The sequence below is a fragment of the Labrus mixtus genome, chromosome 20 (assembly GCF_963584025.1).
Source record: "Labrus mixtus chromosome 20, fLabMix1.1, whole genome shotgun sequence".
Lineage (NCBI taxonomy): Eukaryota > Metazoa > Chordata > Actinopteri > Labriformes > Labridae > Labrus > Labrus mixtus.
This window is the reverse complement of record NC_083631.1, coordinates 12,628,567-12,643,768: the sequence shown is the minus strand read 5'-3', so window position 1 is coordinate 12,643,768 and position 15,202 is coordinate 12,628,567. Positions and strand designations below refer to the sequence as shown.

The window sequence follows — 15,202 nt, the reverse complement described above, 5'->3', positions numbered from 1 at the left end:
CCAAGACCAAGCCTTACAAATACCTTGGGCCATTTCCTTAAGCCAAGGGGTATTTAATGCAGTTGGAGAATATTCATTCATAAATAAATAATGGTGGAACAGCTTATGGGGGCATCTGGCTTTGTATTCATATTAGCTGCTTTCCTCATGAAACCATGTATCATGATAAAGAGGATTCATGAGTGCTGGGGTTTTTAAAATATGGATCCTTCAAGGCTTTGTTCCTGCACAAAAGCTTAATATAAAGGTTTTTGCAGAGTTTTTCTTGTTCTATTGCCCGTTAATCTCATAATATGTAGGTCTCTTTGAAAAAGAGAATATGCATTTACAACAGAAGTTAAATGTCTGTATGTTGGCAAAGGTTCAACTACTCTGTAATACACAATTTAAGTCAAATGTATTTGTAAAGCTAATTAAAAAAATAGCAGCTGATCAACAACAGCGCTCTACAATGCATGAAAGGGAAAATGCATACGAACCCCAGCAAATAAAGAATATAGAGACATACAACACAGGAAACACAAAATAATACAAGCCGCCAACTTGCCTCAGGACCAGAGGGCTCATATTCCAACATGTATATGAGGGTCCTGCTGGAAGTCAGTTTTACTTGGAGCTGCTGATAGAGGTCATTCTATGATGATTTGCTGCACAAAGTCATAGTTTATTAAAGAGGACATATTATAGCCCTTTTCCACCTTTTCAAACAGTCCCCTGTGGTCTCAATGAAACATCTGTGCTGTGCTTTGGTCAAAATATAACATGAATCAAGCATCAGAGGAGGTTTGTGACCCTGTATAAACCAGCTCTCTCAGAACGCTCCGTTTCGGTGTGTGTGTCTCTTTAAATGCAATGATGTAAATGTTGTAAAGTTTTTCAAAGAATAATGAAGTCAAACTCAAAAATGTAGGGTAACATGTAGTCATGCTGCTCTGTCTGACAGGATGATCACATGTCTTTGATAGCATTTAAATATGTTTTAAAACGTCTCTGGAACACCTCAATGTGTGCGCAAAGACACTGTCTCTCTGCAGGGAGTAGACAGTGAGGTGGAACAGCACTGTGTGAGTATGTGCACGCCTGAGTGTGTGTATGTGAAGCTCCCTTTGTGTGTTCACACATCATCATACCTCTCCAGCTTCTGCAACCCCATAATGCAATGTGAAACCATTCACTGGCATGCCAATGTCTTAATGGATACGTCGTACAAGTACAAACGTGTAGTGACAGTGGAAAAACATCAAGATGCTGTTGCGGAATCTCAATCTATTAAGTGCTCTTAAAATCAATACGTATGCATATTGGGAGTCTGTGAAGAGATACTAGGACAAATCTGATATGATTCCTCTTCCTGGAACCAGTCAGATGTCTGGCTGCAGCATACTTGACCAGTGGCGGGCAGGACAAGGATGAATGGCTGATCCCAGTATACAGGAAGTTGCAACAATCGACACAGGAGAAGATGAAATACTGGAATACTTTTTCTAAGTCAATGAATGACAGGACAGATTTTGAACTTTGAGATTGTATGGAGCTGAAAGCAGATGGTTTTTACTACTTTTACCTGGAGGTCAAAGTGTCAAAAATAGATCTAAAGGGCCTGGCATGGGGTCTGGCGTAAGACAAATCTGTCTGATGACATCTAGGCGGCCAAAAAGCACAGCTTCAGCTTAGTTGTAGAAAATGATTGGCCATCCAATTTTCATGTAATCGCACAATGATTTTTATGTTCAAAACACCAGGTGTAGTGTGCTTTGCCAGTAGGTCCATTTATCCCTGTGTACTGACCACTGGGTTTCTGTTACCGTCTTTATTATCGCCCTGTGGTACAGATTTGAGCATTTTAGTTCCATCGACGTCAATCATCTAGTTTCACTCTCTTGCAGTTTTCAAAACATTTTGACCTTAGGCTTTTCTTTTTTGTTTTACCGGTAAGTTTTGAGTTTAAGCCTCCAAAATATCTTCAAATTGCAACCAAGTTCACCATTAATCCATTAACAAAGACGTTAACTGATATTATCAACAAACAATCAAAAACATTAGCTTTCTGCAATGTCATTAGATTTGAGTCCTTAAGAGGCTGTGATGGCTTAGAAAAAGTATCTTTAATGGAATGACACTAGGACATATTACCACTTACGGAAATCCAGAAGTACCTTCATGTAAGTCAAGTAGCATTTCACAATAAAGGCGCCCCGGGGCAGAGACGGGCATTTTGGCTCATTAATCAATAAGCTCTCTGAAGAACAGGAGGTGTGTGCTCTTGCCTAGGTTTTTCCTGGAACAATCTTAACATGTAAGAGAAGGGTTTGGACGTTAATGGAAACCAAATGTACCAAGAGTTAAAGGTGTGAATGACTGTTTCCCAAGTTAATGCCCATGTTAAAAATTTAATTTAAAAAATGAACGCTAATTATCCACGATTAACAGACGTGCACAGCCTCGGGACTAAAGCAATAGCTGAATCTAATGTGCTCCGCAAACAAAGCTGTCTGGCAAACATAATCCTCATATTATGTGGTAGTCAACAAATGTATGCGTACTGCACATTCAATGTAAATTACACTCTCGGGTTTTGACCTGCTGTCTCAAAGGTTCAGGCCTGTTTTATCCTCCCTTGACGGAAAAATATGGCAAAACACAGAATCACCTGTCATCAAAATAGCCGAGAGAAAACTGCTCCATACGGCTATCATTTGAAATGTGCTGAGCAGCGCTGAGCAAAGGGTCACTACAAACTGTCTGCTTCTGATCCTGCAACCAAAACAACAGAAAACTGGATATGTAAGACTTACAGCACGATAAAAAGCTGTGAATCACACAATGACAACACTATCACCGTTTTCAAGCATGCACTCAGCCTGTCCCTGAACTCTTCCTGAGTTGCTTGTTTTCCTCATGTCCCTTACACAGAAAGATTTCCCTGTCGTTCAAGTGTCACATAAATCACCTGGTCTCAGGAGGGAAGCCCTAATGTTAAAAGAACGTGCCAAGATGGCGGATGAGCCACAGGGTCCGACACTATGATGACAGTATTTGACTTTATATAAATGCTGCATGTAATTGGACTTATTACCGGAAGGTCGAGGGATAGTTTTCCCCAACATGCCCAATGTGTTAGTTACTTCTCACTACATAGCAACCACTGCCATCAGGGTGTGAATGGGTAGGTGTGACATGCAGAGTAAAAGCACAAAACATGCTCAATTCCATTTACCATAGGAGTATGAAGCAGTTTCATTATGTGCACTAATGTAATTTAAATATATTATCAACCCGTTCGCTTGTTTGGAATTTCCCTGAATATTACCTGATTTGTTCATACATTGACTTATCCAGATTTCTTGCAGCAATTACACGTAGGGGCTGGCAGGAAAAACTGTGAATAAAGTTAGAAATTCACATACATACACATACAGCTCACCCAAAAAATGTCAGATTAAAGATAAAACCTCTATCCATTATCTTTCTACACTGCTTTCCTCATTCAGGGTTGCGGGGGGCTAGAGCCGATCCCAGCTGTCATTGGGCAGGAGGCGGAGTACATCATAGATTGGTTGACAGTCAATCACAGCGCTGACGTTAAGAGACAGACAACCAGCCACACTCACATTGACACCTACAAGCAAAATAGAGTCACCAGCTTACCTAACAAGCATATCTTTGGACAGTGGGAGGAAGCCAGAGTACCCAGTGAGGACCCACGAATGCACGAGTAGAACATGCAAGCTCCACACAGAGAGACTCCTGTCCGATGGGGATTGGAACCAGGAACCTCCTCGCTGTGAGGCAACAGCGCCAACCTCACCATGCAGCCCTTAAGATACAGACTGATACAAATACAATGACACCCAAACAATCACATATAGATATTACAACTCTGCTAAATGTAACTTTAACATACTTTCCTTTTTTGCTAAATAATCACAGCCAAGTTACCCTATTTTAAAAAAAAACGACACCATACATCAAACATGTTCAAGCCCAGCGCACACAAACACACACGCACACAAATATAAAAGTGGAGCGTGACCCTGAAGATCAACTTCCAAAATCTCTATTGTGATACGGAACCAATCATTCTTGTTTATGAGAGTGCTATTTTCATAAAGGAAGAAAACTCTGTGCAACACCGTGACAACATTTTTGATTGGATGTCCAAGTGCGTGCACATCTATATTAAAATCAACTCACCGTTTGGGTGGCTCTGATCAAAATCGGAAAGAGTGACGATTTCTCTCAAGGCTAATCTTGGTGTATTTGCTTCGTCTGAAACACTAGATAAAGAGGGAAAGGAAATGATGGTTGGGAATAATAAAAATTCAATAAAGCACACAAGAAACAGAGTCCTATTTTCTTTGAAATGTCTCTTGTCTCGAGCTATTGACGGATCCCCAGGTGCTTAGATCTTAAAGTCTGCAGGTACTGAGGAGTCCTGATGACATGGGAGGCACGGCCCTGTGGTCAAAAGACCACACACACACCAACACACACACTTCACTGATGGATACACCACATCTGCAGTCTCTCCAACTCGCTCTGCTGATGCCGTGGATCACTGCTTGTTCTGTCCGACAGCGGCTCCGCCCGGGAAAGATCTTCAACTGTCGATCTCCCTGCTGTCAGCCACACTGACCCACACCAGAACCCCCTGGGAAACGGATCCAGCAAATAGCAATCAAACACACCCTCCTCTCTGTAGTGCCAGTCTGTTTCTGTCTTGTCCTGCTTTCAACTTTAGCCCGTGAAGGTTGATTGAGTGGCCTCGCAGAGAAAAGGGAGAACAAACAAGCAGTGTGAAAGTGAATGTGAAATGAAGCTCAGCGGTAGATAGCGGGAAACAGGCAGCTAATTGGCTGCTACAAGAACATGACAAATTAATGCTGATAGCAGGGCAGCAGGTTTGACATCAGATTTAGTGTCAGTACATTGTTTCCCGCCTCGGATGGAACGTCAAACGCAACCAAATCTTGTTGTTTTATATGCATTTAATCCGACACAATTGCTTTGCTATAGGAAGAGGGCCTTCAAGAAAATGATTGGAAGTAACCCGGGCTGCAGTTGAACGCAACCCAACCCTCCTCTGTGTGGATGAAAAATGATCCTACCATTGTTCCTGCCTTATATTTGAGGCCTACACACCTCATCATCCGCTGCTATATAGACATAGTCCCTGTTGGTGACCTTTAGCCGTGCTCTAGCACATGCATATTATGCTAAGGGCCTCGCTCCTGTCTGCTAGCACCTCTCTATCTCTGTCTTTGCCTTGTTCTTCCCTTGAATTCCAACTGCCTCCTACTGCCTTCTAAGATCAATAAGTATTGATTTTTTCTGCACCCTCTGGGGTAGAGTCAAAAGAGGGGACAAAGGAGATAAAACCACAGGCGAATTGCCAAAGTAACTCCACTGTACCGCGGGGGGGGGGGGGGGGGGGCTGATATTATCATGAGAGAGGAGTCGGAGGCTGCTTTGACTTCATTTGAAAGCACTGGAAAATGAGAGTGAGTGGCATTTTACGCCCCAAGAGGAAATTTCAAATGATTGGAGAGGTGGAGCTCAGACAAGAGACGGCCAACAAGTTGATGCCAATCACATCGACCCAGACAGAGAGGGACTAAAAATACCTCAGAGTCTGTGGTTCAACAGCTGCTTTAAGGTGACCTATTGTCTGGAAAACAGCTGGTTTGTACTTTTGACTTCATTAAATCCAGATGTTTTGATTATCTATTATCAAAAAGAACTCCTATATTCGACCATCTTGTGATAGCCGGACAGCTTTCTTTCTTATCCAACTTTGCTAAACTGACTCATGAATAATAAGTTCTTTGATCAGAAGATCTTTTTCTTTATCACTGCTTTAAAGTGGTTAAAAGACTTGCACTCAATGCACAAATGCACTCAATGGCTGATTTGTTTTAAAGTACTTAGAGGAGTGTTTCCATTTATGCCACTTGTACTCCACTCTACTTCAGGTTTTATTCTTTTTTATGAGATGAGGTGCTTATTTTATAGAGAAAGTAGATCAAAAGTGAAATACTCCTGTCGTGTCAATCCATCAAAAATCAAATATTTCTCTTACCTAACAAACACAGTGGTGCAGTGGTTAGCATTGTTGCCCCCCAGCGAGTAGGTTCCTGGTTCAATTCCCTGTCAGACAGGACCTCTCTGTGTGGAGTTTGCAAGTTCTCCCTGTGCATGCATGGATTCTCACCAGGTACTCTGGCTTCCTCGCTAAGTCCAAAAACATGCTCGTTAGGTAAGCTGGTGACTCTAAACTACCTGTAGGTGTGAATGTGAGTGTGGCTGGTTGTCTGTGACTAACTGTCAACCAGTCCAGGGTGTACTCCACCTCTCGCTTAGATAGGATCCGACCCCAAACGGGAAAAGCGGTATAGACGATGGAAGGAGAGACCTAACAGACATTTTAAAATTAGGAATTTTACATGTCATGGATTACTTAGAAGTTGTAGTTTTGCAAATGACTTGACAAAAGGATGTGAATGTGAGGCAAAATGGAATCTTCATACAGCCAAAAATGACTTGTAATTCTTCTTGCTAATAAAAAAATAATGCTAACCTCATATTCCTATATAGCCAAAAAAAAGTGACATTTTAAAAAGTACTGCAGTCAGTACTAAATAAAAAGTGGGAACCCCTCTTTGAGTAAAAACTGAGCCCAGCTACTCTTGCATCAGTACATCCCTGCACCCAGGACGAGCTTGAAACAATAATCCTACCCAGACATTTAGAGCCACAAATGTATTGCACAGCCTTGAGGTCTCAGATATTACAGTGTCTGCAGCAGCCAGACTATGAGCAGGAGATTTGTGCGCTCATCCACTTGCTTGCCCGTCTCACACTGGATCTAAAGGAGATCAAATGTGAATCTTTGAACATTTGCCTGAAGTTGTGCAATTTTTGAAAGCTGGAAGAAAGCAAAACTATAGCACAGTCCTCCTGCAGATCTGACATATGACTTATATTTATAAATGCCATTTAATTAGTGGTGATAAAACCTAAACAGACTTTTTTTTTTTTACGAGGCATCAGTGAGGCTCTATAAACCACTGAAATAGAGAAGCTTCATGTGATGTGGAGTCAAGCAGAGGGAGGATTTGTTATAGTAAAGCTCCCTCTAGTGTAGGAGCACAGCAACCATCAAACAAGGTTTAAAAAAAAAAAAGAAAAAACATTAACTGTTTCAATATTTTTTTTTAATCAGATTTGTTTTTAATTGTACTTGCATGGGTAAAACAACAAAGTATGTACACATTTGTCCTTTTAGAGAAATCCAAAGAAACATTTAAAAAAAAGTGCATAAATGATGATAAAAAAAAGAAATAAATTAACATACAAGACTCAGACAGAGTCTTAAACTCCTAGAAGTCAAAAGAGGCGAGCACTGGAATAAAGGCTTACATGTAAAAAATATAATAAGAAATCAAAATAGAAACATTAGGGCCCATCCAGACTTTGCAGATGTACAAAACAACCCCGTGAAGCTCACAAACATGAATACAGTAAAACTCTTAATGAATGCAACAAACAGGACTTTACAAAAGACATTACAAATGATGGTTTAAAAAAAAAAAAAAAAAAAAAAAAGTCATAAGTCAAAGACAAAAAGTTAAATGGGGAGGCATGCTAATCATTTAGCACTGTAGTGTTCATTGTTTGCTTTAGGAGCTGTAAATGAGAGTCATGGCATTCATTCATTACACAGCTCCTTAGTATCATTAAAAAAAAATATCGACACTTTCATTACAATTCTCCTGGCTTAAGGCTTCGGAAACGTCTCCGCATCATCTGTTTGTAGTGTTAAAAAAATACCACTAAAAGTCTTATATATCTAACCCTGAAACAAAGTCAGGGTAACTCTTTAAATTCAGGTCACAATACTCACCATTAACTACAGGTGTTGCTTATTAGTCATTAATAAGTGCGTATTTATACCTTATTCTATATGACCATAAGTACTAGGTCATTAACTAAGAGTTTGCCTTCCTAATAACTGTCTTTAGAGAGTAAGTTATGAAGTTGTTGACCATAGATTATGATCTTAATATGCTTTGCTTAGTACAGCCTTTATAAGGTAAAAGTAAGCAAAAGAATATTAGAATCATGTTCAACGACTTCCTAACTTACTATCAATGAGTAGTAATAAGAGGAAACTCTTAGTTAATGACTGTCTGAGGTCCAAACTGTACAAATTATTATTAACTCAATCTGATTGGTTGAAAAGTATCCAAAATTTGGGTGGCAATTTTCAAAAGGGAGTTGGTAGTTGATCCCGAGGCTAGACCAGTTGAGAAGCACTGCTTATAAAGAATAAGGTAGAAATAAGTGCTTAATAATGACTAATAGGCAGTCAGTATGATAACAGTTAGCAGGCTAACAAGCAACTACTGTAGATAATGGGGAATATTGTGACCTTAATTGAAAGTGTTACCAAAGTCCAAAACTAAATGACAAATGAAGACACTTTTTAAGAGCTGCTGTTAACCAGTAGGATGTTGTAGTCCGAGTTTCTGGGGTTGTTAAAAACCTTGATTCGGTGGTAAAATGCCAGAGCAGAAACGTTGCAGATCATTACATTAATTTATGGTTTCCTCTTTAGAGCGTGGAACTTTCTTTGACTTTGTTAGCGACAAAACAAAAACAGCTGTGTCACGACGACAGCAACAACAACAACAACAGGAACTCTGTAATCTTAATTAACTTCTGCAGGGAGACCTGTATGCATTTTAACGAGTGCACTGATTGATGTGGTTATCAGAAACACGGAGCGGTGCAGCTTTTACAGCATGTAAGGAAGTTGCCTTTCGTTTGCTGATAAACAGACTGCTGGGAATATAAAAGAATAAAATTCACATCATGGTTTAAATGAATGATGTGACATAAATACTAAAAAAACAACTGAACATTTACATTTTAATGCCATTTTTCATCACTTACTGTCATATAAAACTACAAACGTACTATCTCTCTTTATTGCATTTAGCTGTATTGTATATCTATATATATATATTTGAATTATTTGCATTGCCTTTATATAAGTAACTGGCCACATCTTTGACGCAGCAGAGAACATTTCAACAGGGCGTCACAAACGTATCACAAGAGTGAATCAATGGAAGGCTTTTTTCCACAACATACGTGAGGCTATTCAGGAACCACAGAGAGATGAATGACATGTATAGTGTTGACTGCTGGTGTACAACTGTAAGTATTAAACATCTGATCCTAAAAAAAAAGAAAAACAGTAACCCAGCAGGTTGTGGTAGGAGCACCCAGAGAGCACAGATCAGCAGAATTCAATCCTAAAATAAGAGGAAACTAAATTGAAACGTTAAAAAATGGTTGAATGTTCAAAGCGATCTTTATATAGGCATTCTTTATAAGTGTAATGCTTTTACTGTACAGAGAGTATTCTGTACTAAAGGGTCTAAATAGATGAATGGTGTGCAAATTAAACGATTGAATACACCGTCTACGCTCAGCTATTTTTTTTTTTCTACTTTACAGCGGCACAGGCTTGCATAGTTAATGAAGTACATGCATTAGCGTTTTCATGCGATACTGCATCCCATAATCATATAATCTTAATTCTGTTCTCTGACGACAAATAAAAAATAACAGACTGTAAGTGCAGTGAAGAAAGCTAGGGTGCTAAATCTATTCTGTGAAGATGGTGATTCTTTCTCTTTGACAGGATGTGTTGATTCTGACATCGTGTTTGCGCTGTTTGTCAACAGTTGCGGACACACGGGTCATAATGAGTACGGTAGTTGTCTGCAATTCAATGAGTCAGCCATGTTTTGTTTCTGTATTTAGAAGCTATTGCTCCTAAAGTCTAATTGCTGAATATTATAAAACAGGATTATAGCTCTACAACTACTATGTCGCCCATGCGCGTCTTAAAGTGTGATGTTTTGTGTGTAAACACCCGGAGGCTCCTGTTACTTAAAACAGGACCGAAGTGAAACTGTAGACATTCAAATTATATACATTGAACTTTTTTACACCATCTGTGCTGCAGACTTCAGCTCATGAATGAGCTGAACATATACAAAACAGTTATGCAGGCAATATGGTAGCCATGGAAACGATTGTTATGAATGCATATGCAGCGTTCAGAAAAAGAATCCTGTCATTTGCTCATATAAAGTTAAGTTTTGCTAAAAAAAATAACATTGTGACTCACATTGCAAACTGTAAAGTGTGGGGCCTAACGTCCTACTGCTCTACCCTTAGAGAATGGATAAGTCCATGAAACATCTTCTGAAGCAAGAGGAGGAGCAGATGTTCAAAAATGTACACAAGCCACCACATCCTAAATGCTTAGCTTAAAAGACGAAACAACAAAAAGAGATGCTAAAAGCATTTTTTTTTTTTTTTTTTTTTTAAATGGTCCTGCCTTGATCCAAAGTGCCATGCATAGGTTCCTGATAGATTACAATGAAAAGTAGAAAAGAGCAGCTAAAGGGGAAAACCCACCACTTTTAAAACATCACCGTGTTATTTTAATGGTCGATGAGGGCTTGAGCAATGTAGCCGCTCTTTTCGGTCTGCTGTTTAAAAAAAAAAGAAAAAAAAAAAAAAGAAAAGAGTCCCGCAGAGAAAACAGAGCTCCTACATGAGAAGTGTGCAGACAGAAACATCACAGCAGATGATTCCTAGTCTGAAGTTACAGGCAGCACACTGTGTAAAGTCATTGAAGGGCACAAAGATACGTTCATTCTTTGGCTATATCGATGTTTTTAGAAGCCAATGGAGAACTTTTTTATTTCCTCTAAATGTCAGATTTCAGGCTCTGGTTTCAAGTTTGCTTGACTTGATTTTGGAGTAAAAAAAAACAGGAAACATAATCTATAATTACCCTGTGTTCAGTTCTGTTTTTTCTTTGGCTTTGATATTTAATATCAATGAAACAGAAGTCACAATTTAGCTTCTTTTTTTAATCATGCTATCCACCCCAAAACATGACATATCATGTCGTTTCCCACAAAGCTTTTTCGTTTTTTTTAAACTAAATGAGATGAAGTCTGAAAACTTGTGGTTGGAAATGAAGGCTGCCTTGTTTGCTCAAACCCTGCTCAGGCCATCAAAATAACAAACAATAAACCCTACTCAGGGTGGAATTTCCTCAGAAACCATCTGAGAACTGATGTAAACCTGGAAGATGCTACAGAGAAACAGCTGAGATAGAAAATGTTCATGTGTTAAGTAAAAACGTACTAATGCTCGGATTAGATTAGCGTTAACACATTCACTCAATAAAAACAGACTCTATGCTGGTATCTCATGTCATGAATATTGCAGTTGTTAATAAAGACGATTGTTCCCAACGAGACCAGCCAGAGTCATGACAGCTGCCGTAAATACACCCATGCAGAGAAGTCAGCCAGCACGTTCATATTAGGACAAACTCAAGGACGTGTATCAAGGTAGTTCTAGGATTCATGAAATGGCTCATTATTGATTTTCACTTTCAGCCTGATGAAGAAAACAATGTGAAAAGTATTATTACTCTCCTATGAGGTACCACAAGTTAGGAGAAATGCTGCCGACTTTCACTGAAGTGTGTGGTCACAGTTTTCAACATCAGCATTGGAAGTTTTTTCCATTGAATAATTGTTGCTAGAGGAGCATTAGTCTGTTACAGCACCAGGTGGAGTGAAGGAGCCTTTTTGTTTTTTTAACATATATGACCCCTAAAACATTGAGATGAATGTACCCTTTTACCATTTCAAGTCTAAGGCCTGTTCACACCACTTTACAACATGTCTAAATCATGAACACATTCCCATGAGATCATGACATCGTTAAGTTAGTGTGTATCTATATATCTCTATAAATATGAATGTTCTGGGTCAAAGAAAACTACTTTCTCTATACAAAGTGCAAACCATACAACATTCCTACTCAGTGATGCATACAGTAGTAGACTACAATGTTGCCAAAGGCAATTACTTGTTTCCATGTACAGTATTGGAAGTATTGAAAGGCGCTTAAGATCATTTTCTTCTTGCTCATGGAAAGAAAAGACGAGTAATATACGACATACTTTGTCAACATCTGTACAGACACGTATATATTTCTATTTATATTCTTTGATTTGAAAAGGGTTTCATTCCAAAACTCACCACCTCCTCAAAAAAATACAAATAATAAGAGAGTTAACCCTAAATAAGCATGTGATAAAATCTGTCTATCCAAAAAGTATGATTATTGAAGAAAAAATAAGTGGAAAATATTGGAAAGTTTCAGAACAATGTGTGTACCGATTCTTAAAACCTTTTTCTGTTTTGGTCCAGCATCACCCGCCATCACATCTGTAGTTCTGTTTTACATCACCATGAAACAACGCGTTAATTTACTTATCTCTAAATGTAGTCTTTGTTCCTATGAACATCTTTACCTAAAACCAGCCTTACTCCTTTCTTACCAAACGCATGAGAAGGAAAGAGAAAGGGACGGACCGACGGGTTGTGTGTTGATCGATGAAAACGAATGCCAACGCTCAGCCACAATCGTTTGGGAATGAAACTCTTCTAGGTGTGTGTGTGTGTGTGTGTGTGTGTGTGTGTGTGTGCGCTCAGTTTCAGTATTTGTCCAGAGAAAGGACTTTGATTTTAAAGTTTTGTTTCTGATGCTGTTGAGTTTTAAATGCTGTGACAGGCAGCCAGCGTACTTACACCCTTTGTGTCTTTAAAAGGATAGGACGCTTGTTATATTAGATATTTCACATGCAAACTAAAATCACTGTTTGCAGCGATGCAAAGATATAAAAAGCATTTGTGTGATGGAAAGATAATTGGAATTCAAGATTCAAATTGTGAATTTTGTCAGCTGTCAAATAGTTCTCAAGTACACACAATCGGAGGGGGTGTGACATACAGCTGAATGTGCTTGGATCATTAATCCTCCATGCTAGAAAACATCTAATATGTCAAGCAGTCATCCTTATCAAAGTCAGTCCCAATGCTCCAAGGTGTAATTGGAGACAATCTGCACCTCTTTTAAACACGTTTTGGCAGAATACCAGGCAACTGTTTGGCACCTTAATATGATGATGATGTACAGGCCTCTCTTTTTTTCCAGTTAAACAAAAATGACTCAGAGCTGGCTGCCAACATTCAGAGCTCAAAAGCATACGCATTCGACGCCGTTGAACAAAACCATATCATCAAAGAAATGTCTCTTTACAAATACACTGGTGCTCACTGAAACATAGGCACAAAGAAAAAAAAGCTGCATTATGTTCAGTACTCATTGTTACTTGCATGAATCGTCATTGAGGCCTCTGTGTTGTACGTGCAGGAGATTGCATGCTCGATGACAGCTTCTGGAAAGACGCCATCCTTTCGGGAGGCTTCTTCCCATTAGAGGGAGACTTGAGACTTACTTCAGAAATGGAAGACTTGGATTTGCCAACGTTTAACAGCGTGCGGCTGAGAGAGCTGGGGGTCTTGAAAGACTCCTTCTTCGTTGATTTTGTATCACCCCCTTGAGTCTCTGCAGGGGTCTTGGAAGACGCAGCGTCTCCCGTCTTTCCGTTATCACCGCCCACGTCCTTGGCTTGCCCGTTTTGCTTACTTGTCCTTTCTGAGGTCTTCTTGGCGAGCAGGGAGCTTTTCCCCAAGTCAGCCGACCGGCGGCTTTCCCTTTGTCGGAGGGCATTCTTGAAGAAGGACAACCCTTTTTCCTCGGTTTTGCTGCTGCGCTGCAGGTCCCTGGTGGAGACGCTGGGGGAGCGCAGGCTGGTGACAGAAGAGCTGCTGCTGGAGCTCCTCACAAATCTCCTGTCAGTGCGGTTGCCTTCTCCGCTCTTGGACAGCGAAGAGCGGCCGACCGAGCTCCTGAGGGTGTCCACCAGGGGGCTCGTGTGCATAGAATCTCTGCTGTAACTCCTTTCGACCATCTTTTTCCGACTACTCGCGGTAGTTTTCTCGGCGACGCTGGGGGCTTTCTTTGCAGTTGGCGAGGGAGATGCCGAGGACTGAGGGGTGGAGCGGACACATTGCTTGTACTGTGGCGTTGCCTCCTGAGGTTTAGCTGCCTCCTTTCTTTTGGAGGGGGTTCCACTGGGGGTAGATGGGCTATTCTTGGCATTTACACTCTTCTCTTTAGTATTGCTCATCTTTTTACCTTTCACAGGCGTACCGGAAGATGTCTCAGGACTGGAGGTCTTATGGGTTGAGCACAAGCGTTTTTTGGAGCTTTTTTCCTGCTCCTCTTTGCTGGAACTCTTTGCCGAGCTTTCTGCTTTTGAGCCGAATCCTCCGATGCTGCTCTTGCGTTTTTGTTCTTTGGAGGGAGTACCTTGGGTCGGTAGAATGTTTTGGTCTATAGCTGTGATCTGGTTGTTGTTTTCAGTATGCTCATTTTTGGAGCTCCTCTTGTCCACTGGAGTGGGAGCCCTGCAGTACATCATGTCAAGGAACCTTTTACTGTTTTCCGGCTCACTGAAGTTGCTTTCCATCATGGACGTGGGAGTCCTGCTGCCAAAGTAGCGCTCGTGTCTGCTGTAGCTGCCAAAGCAGGACGTGGAAACTTTGTCATCACAGGCTTCCCCGATCTTCTCCAGAGGAGGAGAACATCGGGAGTCGAGGGAGAAACGTGAGGGAGAGTTGGATCTCATCTGCAGCTTAGCAGAGAGAGACCACGAAGGTTTCATCCCACTGTCGCTGAGGGCTAAAGGACTAGCGATGGACGACCTGGAGGACGAGCTTTGACGCTGAATGCTCCTCACAAAAGGCCGGACAGAAAATCCTCCTGAAAACGAGCAAGCGTTTAGTAAGAAATGTTACAACACTTTGAAATATACGAGTTTAACAGCTTTAACTAACGTACATGTCTAAACACATTTCATTTTATGATGAATCTTAACATCATAAATACTATTATATCACACATACACATTTAAATGTCACATAAAAAGTGATGATATAGCAAAATATTATGTATTTACATACAAAGTTTTAGAAGCATCAACTCTTGTGATATCTGGGAGAATTGCAGTTGCATACCAGATTGCTTTTCCAACATATTTAGGGACTGTGCTCACCTTGTATTCTACATGGTTTAATCGATATTTTATATTCTATATTTATATTGACCACAAGCAGCAGCCAGAGCCAACATGTGTGTTATGTGAGGTTTCCCCCAGCAGAGGGCTCTGTCTCTTCTTTTTCAAAGT

The 15,202-nt window shown here is 40.3% G+C and overlaps 1 protein-coding gene across 2 annotated transcripts in view; it reads right to left on the bottom strand.

Moving 5' to 3' along the window:
• The window catches only part of usp31 (ubiquitin specific peptidase 31), a 45,728-nt gene that overhangs the window by 19,620 nt on the left and 10,906 nt on the right, over positions 1 to 15,202 (bottom strand). The window contains exon 16 of one of the 2 annotated variants that reach the window (XM_061065778.1): positions 13,409 to 14,778. In XM_061065778.1, the coding sequence (XP_060921761.1) occupies positions 13,409 to 14,778 (1,370 nt within the window). Of the gene's footprint in view, positions 1 to 7,192; positions 14,779 to 15,202 lie in introns of those variants that run through there. The other variant, XM_061065777.1, reaches the window with a different exon arrangement.